At 37.8% G+C, this 17,713-nt stretch overlaps 1 protein-coding gene across 2 annotated transcripts in view; it reads right to left on the bottom strand.

Annotated features, from left to right (window-relative positions):
- The window catches only part of VPS8 (VPS8 subunit of CORVET complex), a 249,543-nt gene that overhangs the window by 94,826 nt on the left and 137,004 nt on the right, over nucleotides 1-17,713 (bottom strand). For both annotated transcript variants that reach the window (XM_050778327.1, XM_050778328.1), the window contains exons 36-37: nucleotides 6,477-6,624; nucleotides 48-137 (exon numbers count right to left, since the gene is read on the bottom strand). In XM_050778327.1, coding sequence (XP_050634284.1) covers nucleotides 48-137; nucleotides 6,477-6,624 — 238 coding nt within the window. The remainder of the gene's footprint in view (nucleotides 1-47; nucleotides 138-6,476; nucleotides 6,625-17,713) is intronic.

The following is a 17,713-nucleotide window of genomic DNA, read 5'->3' as shown; positions in this document are numbered from 1 at the left end:
AGAGGAATAGACAGAAACATGATGAAAGAAACATAGTAAAATGTTACCTCTAACATTATTAGGAAGGCACCATGAATATCTCCTTTCTTTTCCAATAGATAAGCAGTGACTTCATGAAGCTGATACTTCTGAGTAATCTAGGAAATAAAAAAGATAAATATTTTTTTTCACCAATCTTGTTTGTGGAGTGGGAAGATCCCATTGAGGATGAAAAATATTCATATGATAATAATGAATTTATACCTTATTAGTATGATACTTTACAGTATAATGTGCAAATAACTGACTTTCTAGTCATATAGTAGCTCATTTGGCAGTTCTAACTGGACCAAATTCACTCATTTTTTTCATTTATTTATTTTTAAAAAGTTACACACCTGAATTAGGTATACACACTGGAGAAAAGCCAGCGTATATACATACATAGTAACAATACAAACTAGAACTTGATCAAGTATAATTATTAAAAAATTGAAAATGACAATGAAAACATTACACATCAACTTGTGAAATATTAAAAAAATTAATAAACAAAATCTCTAATTAGTAAAAAAGAAGTATCCGTTAGGCTAGGGAGAAAAAAGGAAAAAAGTACAGAAAATGACGGCAAACAATAGAGAAACAATAGAGAGATTTCACAAACTCCAATGTAGCTTTTTTGAAAAGATTAACAAGTTAGAAAAAATGTTTATTAGAAGAAAAAAGACAACAAACAATAACAGTTTAACAGAACAAAGGAAAAAACATCATAGTCTCAATAAATGCAGAAAAAGCATTTGGCAAAATACAGCACCCATTCATGACAAAAACAAAACACTCTTACTCAAACTGGGGATAACATTTTCTTAATAAAAATTTTCTACCAAAATCCTATGATAAATATCATACTTAATGTAAAATATTAGATATGTTCCCTTTTAAATCAGGAACAAGGTTAGCAGTCACACTATCACTGCTTCTATTCACCAGTGCCTTAGAGATCCTAGACATCTGATAAGAGAAAGAAAAAACTACAAGATTGGAATTAAAATAAAACTGCCATTAGTCTTATTGTCATAATCATCTAGAAATTGAATTTTAAAAGAATTCTGCCTGGTTGCTCCATACAAAACAATGTACAAAAATTAGTAACATTTTAATAAGCAGCAGCAATCAATAAAAAAAGGTCATCTCAAAAAATCTCCTTGTACAATATTAATAAAAACTATAAAGTAACTATGAACAAATTTAATATGTGCAGGAACCTTATATAAAAGCTATAAAACCTCACCAAAGAGCAGAAAAGCCTGTTTTAAAAGGCATACATTTTCCTGAAAGAGAAGAATCAACACTTTAGAGATGTCAATTCTCTCTGAATCAGTCTATAAATTCAATGTATTCATAAATCAAAATTCCAGAGAGTTTGTTTCTTTTAAAGAAACTTGACAATGTGATCTCTAAATTAATGTGGAATACTAGGAGATGTAGGACACTAAAAATAGCCAACCCATTTTAAAGAAAAAGAATAAAGAGGGAGGATTCTTTTTCCAAATAATAAATCTATTGAAAAGCTGTATTAATTAAAATATGTGGTATGGGTATAGGGAAGGACAATCAAAGGAAGAGAATGGAACCCACAAACAGAGTCATGTATATTTGGGAGTTTAGTATATGGCAGTATGGCATTAAAAACCAGTGAGGAATGGATAATAAAATGCCACATGAACCATTAGCCATCATGTGGAAGAAAAGATAAAAATCCTTCTTTTGATCAGCTTGCAAAAATTAACTCCAGATGGATTAAAAGCCTAAATGTAAGAAGCTAAACTATAAAATTTATATATATAAGAGAATATCCTTTATTCCATTAAAACAGGAAAGGAAACACACACACACACACACACACACACACACACTTAAGACATAAATACTGGTAAACTAAAACAGAAGTCACTAAAAGCCAAGTTAAATGATGTGCCATAATAAATTGGAAGAAAGTATCTCCAGCACATAAAATTAGCAAAGGATTGGAGATTGGGAAATCAGAAAAAAACTTCTAGAACTCAGTAAGAGAACCACAGAAACTCAACAGAAAAAATTGGCAAATGACATGAATAAATAATTCAGAGAAAAGAAAATTCCAGTGGTCATCAAACATATGGAAAGATGTTTAATGTCATGAGTAATCACTAATATCCACCATGGCAAAAATTAAGAAGACTAAAAATACTAGGCATCAGCAAGGATGTGAAAAATAGCAAGTATCAGACACTGCTGATGAGAATAGAAACAATCTGTAAATCAACTTGGCAATATCAGTATAACTACACTACTTTGTTGTCTAAACAATTCCATTTCCAAGAATATTACTTAGACAAACCTCATATGGGCACACAAGATATATATAAGGATGTACACTGTAACGCTGTTTATAATAGCAAAAGATTGGAAACTATCTAAATGTTTACCAAGAGGGAAATAAATTGGCACATTCATTTGGTAGATTACCATAAGATCATTAAGTGAATGAAGTAGATCTACATGTATAAATTTTTTTTTTTTAATTTAGTAAAAGTGGCCAGATGCAGTGGCTCATGCCAGTAATCCCAGAACTTTGGGAGGCCAAGGTGGGCGGATCACTTGAGGTCAGCAGTTGAAGACCAGCCTGGGCAACATGCTGAAATCCCATCTCTACTAAAAATACAAAAATCAGCACGGTGGCACGCGCCTATAATTTCAGCAACTTGGGAGGCTGAGGTAGGAGAATCACTTGAATCTGCGAGGTGGAGGTTGCAGTGAGCAGAGATCACGCCACTGCACTCCAACCTAGATGACAGAGAGAGACTGTCTCAAAAAAAAAAAAAAAATTGGTTTAAAAAAAGCAATTTATAATAAAATATCTACTGTATATTAATACAAATTTTAAAAACATATAAAACTAATATGTATTTTATAGATACATACACATATAGAAAAAATTCAAAACATAGATCAGAAGGATAAACACCAGTTTAGGATGGTGGAGCCCTTGGGGAGAGGGGGGAATAAGATAATGGGTGCTCTACTTTTAATATAAACCAACAAGAACAACAAGATAACAAAGATCTAAGGCCAGTATGGCAAAATGTTAACTGTAAAATTTGGTTGGTGGGTATATACATAGTTGATATTCAGCACATTTCTGTAAATTTGAAATATTTCATAATTAAACATTTTTTAAAAGTATGTGGGGGCAATTCAGGAGGTAGATGCAGAAAGTACAGGCAACTGTTTCAGGAGTGTTGATAGGAAAGGAAAAGAGATACGTAATAGCTGAAAAATAAATGTTAAAAGGGAAACATACTAACCTGTTACAGAAAATAATGTGTGTGTCTGTACATTTTCATTTAGAAACAGGAGAAAACAAGGGAAGAGAATTAAGGCAATGAATATGCTAAAGTTACTGAATTGCTATTTAGTCTATTAAGTTTTATGGCACAACAGGACTATCTAACCATCTGTGTCTGCGAACAAGAGTTTGGTCTCCTTTCAATATTTTTACTGTGTTCCTTTTTCTATGCTTATTGAGTTGGTTAGAATTTCTATCATGCTGATCAATAACAATTTCTATAAAGCTGACTTTACTAAAATAAATGGAGAAGCAGTTTATCACAGCAATTAAGAGCATGCACTATAGAGTCAGACTATGTGGGTTCAATCTCAGGGGCTACCACTTAGTAGGTATAAACTTACACAGGTAACGTCATATGTGAGTCTCCCTTTTAATTATGTCTTTGACTTATGAATTATCATTATTTTACAGTGAACTGTGATCCTATTCTGATCCAGTCCTTTAAACCTTTGACGTATTTGACAAGCTTCTCAAAATCAAAGTTCAGATTCTAAAACTGAGTCTTTTTAACCTCAACCTAATATTGGGATGTGGCAGAGGGTCCCTGAGGCATACAAAAGAGTGATCATAAACCAGCTCATTTGATGTGCTAAATTATATGGGAAACACTGTCACATAAGAAATGATGTTTCTTTGAGTTGGATTTGTATATAGTGTTATTAATATGTGTTCCAAAATTCTGAGATTCCTAAAAATCTGGTTATGTCTTGGTATATGTTATCAGTCATATTTTGGGTTATTATGTTAAATTGTTGTAGGCCACAGAAAATAACCAAATATCTTTGACAACTATGCCTTTAATCACAGCCGTTTTAAGTCATGTTGTCCACAGTTAATTACTTTATTTTGATGCTTTTTTTCTGAAATCTCCTTGCAAATTCTAAAGTGTTGCATCTTCAAGGAGGTCATGAAAAAGAGTGCAACAAACATTCTTGAATACAGGTTTCTGACAACTGTGACACCATATTACCACTGAATTGGGTAAAAATTTCCCAAACCCCAATGGAAAACGCAAACAAACCTGGCCTCATAACATGGCTAACCTGACATTAAGAAAAATAAGAATTAATTACAGTGGACTGAAATAATTTTTTATGACTTGTTTGAAACACTGCTGATACTTTTTATATGTTGCTTTCCAGAGTTAAGAAAACTTGTTTTTCTGGGGTGGGAGTTGCGGGGGTTGGGGGGGCTATTCATAGCATTACAATAATTTGGTGAAGTATATTTTTGTGGCAAAATTAAAACATTTACTTTTTTCTATACCTGATCCTTCCCAAATTTGGAAACTGAATATTCATATTCTATGGCAACATAGTTATTTTCATGAGTTCAGTAAGAATTTGCTCTGTTTGTAGCAGAAAAATTGGAAACACGGGTTATATTACCAAGGCTTTGACTGGGATGTCATTATTTTTAGATATAACCAGACTGCTTTAAGAAACTAAGCTTAACTTTAAGGAGGCAATAAAGTCCTTGGAAAAACTGGTCTGGTCCCTTGTCAAGATGGCGTGCTTACAGGGTTCCTGGACTTGTAGTAAGTAAAGAACGTCACTTCCTGAGAAGCCCAGGAACTTCAGAATATTTGGGGGCCTCAAGAAAACAGTATACCTCGGTACTACAGGTAAAATCTGATGATGGCAAGCCCATGGCTTCGTTTCCCAGCCTGAAGATGAGAGATTTTTAAACGTCTACTGTGAGATTTCTTGTAAGTTTCAGCAGAGCAGATTTTTAAAAAGCCTAAATGGCCAATCACTACTCTTGTAGTACTTATATAAAAAATAGTATTATGTAAATAATAAATATAATGACACTAAACTTATTTTACAAGTCAATTGAACTTACTCTGATTATTTTTGGTAAAAATGGGGTAACTGGAGAAACAACTATTTCAGAAAAAAAAAACTACAGTAAACATTATGAGATTCTAACTACAGTTTTTGAGATTTTATTATTTACTTGCAATTTGACTATATCCTGAATTTTTAGTTTCCTCCAATATCTGACGAACTCTCCAAACTAATATTTGAACATTTTCTTCCATTTTTCTGACTTGGAATCACTGAAATTAAAACTGCTTTTCATGAAGCTCTGCACACTAAAGCTAGACAACTTGACATAAATTTTGGAGGAATCACCACAACAACTTATTTATGGACAGAAAGTTCTCTGGAACGCTGAAAGACAAGCTTAGAGACTGCTCCGAACATTAACTTTTGTTTCCTTTTTGTTTCTATAGAAATGACTTTTATTAAATGCCTATGTGCCTATACCTGACTGACTTTGATGGAAACCCACTTACCACACCACCTCCTAAAGTGAGATGCAACTATTTAACTAAACTGACCTATTTTCACAACCAAGAGATTGTTTCAATAAGATATGGGACAATGTACCTGAATTCGTTCCGTTCCACTTGTTCCAATCTATGATTTTCTCCCCTCTGCCAATCTATTATGTCAAAATCACTAACCCAAATCTCTCCAGAGCTACTCACCTGGCTTTTAATATGTGAAACTTTCTAAAAGTAGAATTTCAAAGGGGGCACCGAACAAAACCAAAATACATTTCCCCCAAATACTGAGGATTGTTAAGTTAAAGACAACGAAAATGCAGAGGAATCCTTTGCCCCCGCCTCTATCTGCCTGATAGCAGGACATACATTCTTAACTAGAGATAGCACTTGCTTATTGGCCCAGAGAAGGTATCAGCAGGCACCGGAGGAATCAGGGAACACAGTTGACTATCTTCCCATACATGTTCCCACCTTTTACTAGGCTGGAACTGCTCTCTCCTGTCTTGTCATTATGTTAGATTTAAGGCTCTTTGTTAAAATGCTGTTTAAGCAAAGCCCCTAAGCCACTGCCTTGAGAAAGATACCTTTGAGCTGAGGTCTCTCCTATATGATGGGTATAGCACATATCAATAAACCTCTATTTGTTTTTCTTTTGTTAATCTGACTTTTGTTTTCAGGAGAGTGTCTCAACTAAGAATTTATAAGGTTTAAAAAAGAAATTATATATTTTTCCCCTTTTCTTTGATCATCTGACAAATGGAGAATGTTAAGAATAGTTTACTCTTGTCTCTTCTACCTTGTTCGTCTTACCTGAATAGTTTCTTCCAGACGGTAGCACTCAAGAACTTGCAGAGTCTCTATAACTTGGGTTGGGTTGAACTGACACAACAGCTCAATGAACTGCTCTGTGATAGAAGGAGATATTTGCAGTAATTCTTGATTTATATGAATACCTTCCCTAAAAATACAAAAGATAAGAGGATACTCAATTGTAGCATCATTTAATCACATCTACAATTAAAAGCTACCAGTAAAAAGCATACTACATTAAAACTAGGACTACCTGCTGGTCAGGGAAAAATACGAATTGAAAGTCTCAATGTTTTTTAGGTTACTTGGGCAAACTGTACATTACATAAGAGGCATTGTAAGTTGCAATATTACTCAGGTTATGATGAATAATTAAGGAAGTAACATTCAGTTGAAACTCTTCTAAATCATACCAAAAGTTGTATTTTACTCTAAAAGAAACAAGAGCCACCCAATTTAGTCCTAATAATTTTATCTCTAAGTAACTATATATAACTGTCTTGCAATCTCAGTAAGTGTTTCTTCTTTATGTTCTTCATAACACCAATCATACCACATTGCAATGACTTCTTTAATTATCTGTCTTCTCTAAAACACTATATATTCTGTGAGGGGTAGGTACCAGGTATCTTCTCAGTAATAAACTTTTTAAGCTAACCAATGTTTTGCACATAATGAGGACTAACTTTTTTGGTTATTGTTAAAACAAATAAAGGAGTAATACTAAAATACATAATATTTATGGGTTCATTTGCCTAGTATGCCAGCTACTCACATAGCCCACTATTCATGATGCCTATACAAAAGTTTTGGAAGTAGAGTATTAATTGCATTATGCTGGGCACTCAAGCACTCAACTACTGATGGCCAAAAGTAGCTACTTAGGAAATCAACTGTTCACTGGAGACCTAAGAATCATCCTCTCTCTAGCTTCAAAAGAAGTTAGTTCCTTCTGTGAGTCCTATCTTCTCTTCATAATTCTTCAAATAAAGCTCATTATTACATAAAGAACTGGAATAGGGTTAATAAGATACAACAATGATTGCTTGGAAAACTAGCCCAGTTCTGAAGAAAGGTTAAAGCACATGGTCTAAAGAAATGGTTTCCAGCTTTTCTCATATTGTGGCACACAGAAAATAAGATATTTGTATGGTCCACTGTAGTGAAGTAAGATTGCTTACAAGGGACTCTGGTTGTCCCAAGAGCTGAGACAGTCTCCAGGCACACTTGTAACCATGTACAGTACATCAATAGCCACAGGGTGGGACTCTCTGGACTCCAGAAAGAACAATTTGGATTTTATAATTATTCATAAGTGACGGTAAATTGTGCTTCTACTTTTACTAAGAAGCAGCTTGGGTTAAAGAAAAAGAGATTGTATTTAGACATAGGGCATTTTCCCTAATTTAAGAGCTTTGTGATACTCAGTCCTGACCAGATGTGGGTAAACGATAAACTAAGTAAATTCTGCTGCTTGGAACTTTCAATCCTTGCTGATGGGCTAATTCAGTATCTCCTCAAATTGCCTATAAACTCCAAAGAAAGAGTGTTCATTTTTTGTTTTTTTGTTTTGTTTTGTTTCTTGGTATCTTATGACTGCCTTTAATACAGACGTTTGTTCAGTTACTGGCTATTCCCTATGTATACCACCACCTTAGTTCTTACCAACAACTTGAAAATCATCTGTTTAAGTATCTGTGTCCCCAAACTACATTGTAAAGTCCATGGTATTGCATTCATAATTGTTTACCCATCATTAAGACATAATAAATAGTGCTCAGTAATCTGATGTAAATATATATTGAATTCAACTGAAAGGAATGGAGGTAGGACATTGGACTGCCTTCAAACAGAGGAAAACATGTAGGGTCCAGCCCTACGGGGCTTAGCGGGTGTTCTCCCCGTGTGCGGAGAGGAGAGATTGTAATAAAGACACAAGACAAAGAGATAAAGGGAAAATAGCTGGGCCCAGGGGACCACTACCACCAAGAGGCGGAGACTGGTAGTGGCCCCAAACGGCTGGGCGCGCTGATATTTACTGCGTACAAGACAAGCAGGGCAGGGTAAGGAGGATGAATCTTCTAAGTGATAAGGTGAAGCAAGTCACCTGATCATAGGACAGGGGGCCTTTCCCTTTCAGGTAGCCGCAGCAGAGAGAGAGAGGGCAGCGTATGTCAGCACGCACTTATAAGAAAGATCAAAGACTTTCAGACTTTCACTATTTCTTCTACCGCTATCTACTACGAACTTCAAAGAGGAACCAGGAGTACGGGAGGAACATGAAAGTGGACAAGGAGAGTGACCACTGAAGCACAGCACCACAGGGAAGGGTTTAGGCCTCCGGATGACTGTGGGCAGGCCTGGATAATATCCCGCCTTCCACAAGAAGCTGGTGGAGCAGTGTTCCCTGACTCCTCCAAGGAAAGGAGACTCCCTTTCGCAGTCTGCTAAGTAATGTGTATCTTCCCAGACACTGGCGTTACCGCTTGACCAAGGAGCCCTCAAGCGGCCCTTATGTGGGCGTGACAGAGGGCTCACCTCTTGCCTTCTAGGTCACTTCTCACAATGTCCCTTCAGCACCTGACCCTATACCCGCTGGTTATTCCTAGGTTATATTAGTAATGCAACAAAGAGTAATATTAAAAGCTAATGTTTAATAATGTTTATAATAATGATTGATAATTGTCCATGATCCTCTCTATATCTAATTTGTATTATGACTATTCTTATTTTAACTATTTTCTTTATTACACTGAAACAGTTTGTGCCTTCAGTCTCTTGCCTCGGCACCTAGGTAATCTTTCCCCCACAAAAATGTAGAATAGAGGGCTGAAAATTACAGGGACTAGGGCTATAAAGTCAGAGATAGCTAGGAATCAATCCTATCAGAAAGTCCTAAGTGGAGAAATTAGAAGTAGCACATGATAAATCTAGGGACACAGCAGTTCTCTATGTGGGAATATAATATTGTGATCTAATAAGCATACAGTTCCTAAAATCCTTAAGCTTTCCAAAGTGTTATCTTCTTACATGCTAGTGAGATGACTGAGGGCTGGGGGCTCCTGGATAGCCTTAGGATAAGGGCTGGTTGCCAGGGAAGCCAACCATGTGATTAGAGGGCTGGAACTTTCAGTCCTACCCCAACCCTGACACCTCCGGAGAGGGAAGAGGGGCTGAAGGTTGACTTGATCACCAATGGCCAACGATGTAATCAATCATGTCTACATAACAAAGCCTCCATAAAAACCCCAAGGACTAAGTTCAGGGAGTTTCTGGATCGCTGAACACGTGGAGGGTCCTGGAGGGCAGTGTGCGCCAAGAGGCCATGGAAGCTCCCTGGCCCTATGCATTTTTTCTATCTGGCTGTTCCTCTGTATCTGTTGTAATATCTTTTATTATAAACCAGTAAATGTAAGTAAAGTTTTCCCTGAATTGTGTGAGCTGCTCTAGCAAATTAATCGAACCCGGGGAGGAGGGTCAAGGGTATACTGATTTAAAGTCCTAGTTGGTCAAAAGCACAGGCTACAGCCTGGGGCTTATGCTTGGTACCTGAAGTAGGGGCTAGTTTTGTGGGACTAAACCTGTGGGAAGAGAAATAACAGGAAAATTCTAAGCCCTCCAACCAACTTAATGAAACTGAGATGGAGCGGGGGCCTCTCTTAGTGAGCTGCCACATACCTTCCCCTCCTTCAAGCATGAAAATAAAGAAAAATCTTTAATCTCTTCAAAGGAAATTCCAGGCATCTAGCTAGCCTTTAGAAGTAAATGAGCAACCTGATAACAAAGAAATAGCTTACAACAATAGCCACCCAAGTAGGTTAGAGCCACAAGATGTTTGATTCCCTGTAGAAATTAAAGATAACATCTTAACATATGTCCCTGAGTTGTTTTTCTGAAACCTGCACCACAACCAGATGGAAAATGCCAACCACTGTCAAGCAGAGCTCAGATAAGGGGGCCCCTGAGGACTGAGCCCTGACTTCTGTTGTTTGCTCTAGATTGCTTTCTGAAGGGTCTGAAGAAAGTCACACCCACAAGCCAAACCTTAATATTCCTTCTGCTGACCCCAAGTTCTTAGACAAAATTTTGTTTCCTTAACTAACTGCAAATCAAATAATCTCTGAATCCACCTATGCCATATAGAACCCCCACTTCAAGATATCCCACCTTTTTTGAGCCAAATCAATGTATCAAACCTCCATGTAGGGATTTGCAATTTGGCCTGTAATTTCTGCTTTCCTGAAATGTTCCCCTGCCTTTAAAAACTCTTCCTGTAAGCTATCAGGTATGTTTGGTCTTAAGCATGAGCTGCCGATTCTCCTTGCTTAGTGCCCTGCAAAGAAATGCCCTCCGTTCTCTCACTGCAAACCTCAGTGTGGGTGTTTGGCTTTACTGCACCAGGTAAGTGGACCCAGGTTCAGTTTGGTAACAGACCCCATCTTAAAAATTGAGTTCCCAGCCATGACAGAATGGCAAGTCAGACATGCCTCAGTATGCCCCTTCCTTATTAACCTTTAACCAGAATTATTTCCTAAGGAGTAAACAGAAACCAGCTCTGGAAAACAAAACACAGATGGCTCATTCTTTCATTGCCTTCAGCCAACTGTCTGAGGTTGTGACCAGACTCTTCCTCTACCTTTGCTGTTTCAATGTGACAGCTCACCAGTTACACAACACATCCTTTCCTAAACACTAACCACCACCTCCACAACTGTTTTGCTGAATGGCAGAGGACATGCAGTGAGGATTTTCGTGTCATCTGCTTCACCTTTCAACGTCAGAGGGCTGAAAACTGCCCCTTTGGATTGTGCTAATGCTGCCATATTTTGAACATGGGTCCCATGAAAAGGCGTGAAGCTCAATTGTGCATGTGCTTATTTCCCCTTTCATAAATATTCATGACTCTTCCTACAGGTTACTGAATATATATACTTAGCTACTCTACTCAGCATAAATCACTGTTCCCTTTACCCCTCCCTTAGACTGCTTGTTTTCAGCTTCTGCCAGAGGCTACACTTCCCAGCCTGTAGAATGGCCACCTTGCAGGCTGCAACCCTTTATGTGAAATAAAGCTCTCCTTTCAAAATTTATGAACCTTGTGATTCTTCAGTTGACAAGGATCTGACAGTAACTCCAGATACATAGTGTCAGAAATGAGTGAAATTATAGGCTACCCAGTTGGTGCCCACTAGAGAATTGCTTGATTGGTGTGTGGGGAAAAACTGCCACACATGTCACCAAAGCAGATTGGTCTATCTTATTATCAGAGGAATCAAGGCTGTGTCTCAAGAGAACACTATTAGGTAAAAGAAAATGGGAATGCTAACCAATGTTTCCCTACACTCAGATGAGCCAGTGTGCTTTCCAGATGTTTACGCCAAATTGTAGGTTGTATTTTATGCCAAATTGTTGGTATTTCATTTACATCAGACTTCTGTTAATATGTCTTATAAATGCAAGACTATGGAGCAAATTAAGACTAGACATAAGTAGGCCGGGCGCGGTGGCTCAAGCCTGTAATCCCAGCACTTTGGGAGGCCGAGGCGGGCGGATCACAAGGTCAGGAGATCGAGACCACAGTGAAACCCCGTCTCTACTAAAAATACAAAAAATTAGCCGGGCGCGGTGGCAGGCGCCTGTAGTCCTAGCTACTCAGGAGGCTGAGGCAGGAGAATGGCGTGAACCCAGGAGGCGGAGCTTGCAGTGAGCCGAGATCGCGCCACTGCACTCCAGCCTGGGCAACAGCGTGAGACTCCGTCTCAAAAAAAAAAAAAAAAAAAAAAAAAAAAAAAGACTAGACATAAGTATGAATAATAGTACTTAATTCTTTCCAGAAAATTTATTGACACAACCATTTACAAGAAACAAAGTTGTGAATATGCATCAAACCAAGCAAATCATCCAGATGAATAGATTTTGATGGATTCACTTGTGAGAGAAATAATGTGTCTGATGGGAAATGATCAGGCCACATCAATATAATCAAAACTTTAATAAATTAGCTGGAGCATTAATGAATTTACATCCATTTCTGACTTGTTTATCAGTCATGCACATAAATTTGTTATATCCATTTCCCAAAGCTGTTAGTCTTCTATTAACTATCTGCTTTGCAATATACCCACTGCTTTGTCAGTTTTAGAAGAAAGCATGTATGTGCCTTGTGAAACACACATACAAACCCTGCCTACTACAGAATTCAGGTTGGAGAACATATCCACTCTTATTCAGATTGTGAAAATCATTTCAAACTATAACTCTGTAAACTGAACTATTTCTAGGGAAGACTAAAAATATCTATCAGTTTTGAAGAACATACATCAAATACTTTTTTTTTAAGACAGTCTCACTCTGTCGTCCAGGCTGGAGTGAAGTGGTGTAATTTCAACTCACTGAAATCTCCGCCTCCTGGGCTCCAGTGATCTTCCCACCTCAGCCTCCTGAGTAGCTGTGACTATAGGCGTGGGGCACTATGCCTGGCAAATTTTTGATTTTTTTTGTAGAGATGGGGTCTCACCATGTTGCCCAGGCTGGTCTTGAACTCGGGCTCGAGTGATCCACCTGCCTCAGCCTCCTAAAGTGCTGGGATTACAGGTGTGAGCCAACATGTCTAGCCCACATTAAAATTATTCTAAAATTCAAATTCTGTAAATTAGTTCAACCATTGTGGAAGACAGTATGGCAATTCCTCAAAGAGCTAGAACCAGAAATACCATTTGACCCAGCAATTCCATTACAGGATATATACCCAAAGGAATATGAATCATTCTACTATAAAGACATGGGCACATGTATGTTTACTGCAGCACTATTTACAATAGCAAAGTCATGGAACCAACCCAAATGCCCATCAATGACAGAGTGGATAAAGAAAATGTGGTACATATATACCATGGAATACTATGCAGCCATAAAAAGGAATGAGATCATGTCCTTTGCAGGGTCATGGATGAAGCTGGAAGCCATTATCCTCAGCAAACTAACACAGGAACAGAAAACCAAACACCGGATGTTCTCATTCATAAGAGGGAGTTGAATGATGAGAACACATGGACACAGGGAGGGGAAGGACACACACCAGGGCCTGTTGGAGGGTGGGGGGCGAGGGGAGGGAACTTAGAGGATGGGTCAATAGGTTCAGCAAACCACCATGGCACACGTATACTATGTAACAAACCTGCACGTTCTGCACATGTATCCCAGAACTTAAAGTAAAATAAAAATTTAAAAATATATAAAATTCAAATTTTGACTTCCTAATATTTGCTAAAGAAAATAAACATTGTATTGGAATTTTTTTAAAGGCTAGTCTAGTCCCACCCTCTCACTCTAAAAACTGTATCTAAATAGGCCAGTCTAGATTAATCTTCCATTTCTCTAAGGAAGAGGATTTCACAATCTCCTTCGTATATTGTTTTTACAATTTAGGTTCACTTTGGCTTAGCCTAAATCCTGTCTGCTTAAATTCTCTGCTCAATCCCATATGTCCAGTCCTTAGATGTGGTGGCCCCCTTTGGACTATCCAGCACCTTTTAGACTGAGAATGCAAATATATCACCCACAACAAGCTAGAGTAAAAAAAAAAAAAAAAAACTGCTGGGCACGGTCGCTCATGCCTATAATCCCAGCACTTTGGGAGGCTGAGGAGGGTGGATTACTTAAGGCCAGGAGTTTGAAACCAGCCTGGGCAACATGGTGAAACCCCATCTCTACTAAAAACACAAAAAATTAGTCGGGCATGGTGGTGCGTACCTGTAATCCCAGTTACTCGGGAGGCAAAGAGAGAAGAATCACTTGAACCCGGGAGGTGGGGGTTGCAGCGAGCTGAAATCACGCCACTGCACTCCAGCCTGGGCAACAGAGTGAGACACTCTGTCTCAATTAAAAAACAACAGCAGCAGCAGCAGCAATAAACAACAGTTTAAAAAAACCTATTTTCCCTATAGTTGTAATTCAAATCACAAGGCCTCTAAGCTGAACTTTTAGTTTTCCATACACATTCCGAGTTAAAAATGCCAAATGTAATCCTGTGCCAACTAAGCAAAACGTAAGTGAATGTTCCAATCTGCCTGAAAAATACATTAAATGTGATTATTACAGGTAGCAACTACAATATCCATAAAATCTGTATGAAATTGTAATATACAAACACAATGGTCTCTACAAACTTGACAAGCATTGAGACAGAAACTTTCCTCTGGCAAGAAAGAAATCCAGTGCATCCTTGATTTCTTTGCTCCCTATCATGACCGCCACCATCCCCAGAGCTAACAGTATTTCTATGTATAGGAAGAGCCACAATCCATCGTAAACTTTTAAGAGGCACAGAACAAAGCAGGCAAGCTCATCATTTGCCTGATAGCAAAGATTCTGACACATCAAATTAATGAAACAGCAGATCTAAGATAGTTGGCTTGAGGGGATTTGGTCACTTTCCACTTTCCTGGTTTGACTAATAATTAAATGCCAAAATGTAATCTTTCAAATCTTTTTTTTTTTTTTTAGACAGAATCTCACTGTTGACCAGGCTGGAGTGCAGTGGCATGATCATGGCTCACTGCAGCCTTGACCTCCCCGGCTTAAGCAATTCTCTCACCTCAGCCCCCCAAGTAGCTGGGACTACACGTGTGCACCACCACACCCTGCTAATTCTTATAGAGATAGGGTTTCACTGTGTTGCCCAGACTGGTCCTGAACTCCTTGGCTCAAGCAATCTGCCCATCTCAGCCTCCTAAAGTGCTGAGATTACAGGTGTGAGCCACCTCACCCAGCCTAATCTTTCAAATTTTAATAAAATGTGTTATTTCTCTGATAGTCATGAGAAGAAAGTATATGTTGTTCTCCTACATAGGAAGGAAAAATGAACTTTATAAGCTAACAGAAAAAAAACCTAATGATTTCAGGGACAGAAAGAATAATTTAGCTCTATAACCACATCAGGTATAAATGTTATTTGAATCATTCTAATTCTATACAGGCTGGGATGTCGTCTTTTCAGACTACTTTAAGAAACTAAGGTTAACCTGAAGGGGCCATTAAAGCCCTTAGAAGAACTGGCCTGGTGCCGTGTCTACGTGGTTCCCAGCCTTGCAGTAAGTAAAGAATGTCACTTTCTGACAGGCCTAGGAACCTCAGAATATTCTGGGGACTCCAAGCAAAAATGAATTCACCCAAGCACTACAGGTAAAATCTGATTAATATGCTGGCCACTGATTTACTACTGGTAAAGTCCACGGCTTGACTTCCTACCCTGAAGAGGCCTTTTTGTTTTTTGGAGACAGGGTCTCCCTCTGTCATCCAGGCTATAATGCAATGGCAGTGGCGCAATCACAGCTCACTGTTAACTTCAAACTCCTTAGCTCAAGCAATCCCTCTGCCTCAGCCTCCTGAATAGCTGGGATTACAGGTGTGACTACTATGCCTGGCTAATTTTTCATTTTTATTTTTTTTTAGATACAGGGTCTCACTATGTTACCCGGGCTTGTCTTGAATTCCTGGCCTGCAGAACCTTTTAAAGGTATAATCTAAGGTTTCTTATAATAAATTCCAACAAAGCAGATTAAAAAAAAAAGAGCCTATATAGTCAATCACTATTCTTGTTGCACTTTATGCAAATGATCAGGCCAAGTATAACAAGGCTAAAACTGGTTTTTATAATTAAATTAGTGTAATTACTGTAAATAAGAATGGCAGTAATTATAAAGAAAAAACTTATGTTTCAGAAGAAAACTATAGCACATCTGTTATTAGATTCTAGACCTGTCTACTGTTTTTGAGTTTTTTTATGACCCGGACTAAATCCTGAATTTTTAGTTTCCTCCAATATCTGACTATGACTCCCAGACTAACGTTTCTAATTTTTCTCCTACCTTTCTGACTTGAAATCATTAAAAGTTTAAAGTGTGCTTTCCCTGAAGCCCTGTAAGCTAAAGTTATACAACTTGATATAAACTTCAAAGAAATCATACAACTTATTTATGAAAAAAAGTTCATTGAAACTTTGATGCAAACAGCAATCCAGAAAAATCTGTCAGAATTACCAGTTTACTTTTACTCCAACTGTAGATATTTTGAAAACAAATATAAAAATCTTCTCAACTGACTGCTCCAGAATTAAACTGGCTAATAGACTGCTCCAAACATTAACCTTTGTGTTTCTTTTGGTTCCACAGACATGCCTCTTGCTAAATATGTTTGTCTGTACCACAGAGTTAATTTTGATTAAAAACAAAACAAAACAAACCTGCCCATAACATCACCTCCTGAAGTAAGATACAACTGATCAACTGAACAGAGTAATTCTCAGGACTAAAAGACTGTTTCAATAAGATATGGGACAATGTACCCAAATTTGTTCCTTTCCATTTGTTTTAATCTATGATTTTATCTCCTCTGCCAAACTCTTATGTCAAAACCTCTAACCTAAATCTCTCCAGAGCTACCCACCTGGCTTTTAATATGTGAAACTTTCTGAAAGTAAAGTTTCAAAGGGGGCACCGAACAATCAAAATACATCTCCCAAAAATACTGAGGATTGTTAAAGACAATGAAAATGCAGGGGAACCCTCTGCCCCCACCTCTATCTGCCTGATGGCAGGACACACATTCTTTACTGGAGACAGCACTTGCTTATTGGCCCAGAGAAGGCACCAGCAGATACCAGCAGAATCTGGGAACAGATTTTACTATCTCTCCACACGTTTCCACCTTTTACTAGGCTGGAACTGCTCTTTCCTGTCTTGTCACTATGTAAGATTTAAGGCTTTTTGTTAAAATACTGTTTAAGCAAAGCCCCTAAGTCACTGCCTTGAGAGAGATACTTTTGAACTGAGGCCTGTCCCACATGATGGGTACATCACACATTAGTAAGCTTCTATTTGTTTTTCTTTTGTTAATCTGAGTTTTGTTTTCAGTAGAGTGTCTAAACTAAGAACTCAAAAAGGAAAAAATAAAATGTTTTTTTTTCCCTAAAATGACTTTGCAGCTCTTACTACATATAAGTAAACTGCTCTCAAGAAAACAATGCAGATGAAGAGGAAGGAACAGGTATGTGAAGGGAAGAATGAAAATATGAACAAATAGTTCAGCACTGCTCAGGAATAGAGGAGAGAACAGATATGGGAAGATGGAAGAAAACGCGGCTGGCCAGGCGGGCCTGAATCCTTTTGTACCAAGAAGGGCCCTGTATACAAGAAAAACTGGATTTCACCTTAGGTAATGGGAACTGAAAAAGCTTT

The sequence above is a fragment of the Macaca thibetana genome, chromosome 2 (assembly GCF_024542745.1).
Source record: "Macaca thibetana thibetana isolate TM-01 chromosome 2, ASM2454274v1, whole genome shotgun sequence".
NCBI lineage: Eukaryota > Metazoa > Chordata > Mammalia > Primates > Cercopithecidae > Macaca > Macaca thibetana.
Note: the sequence above shows the minus strand (reverse complement) of the source record. Positions and strands in the feature narration are given on the sequence as shown.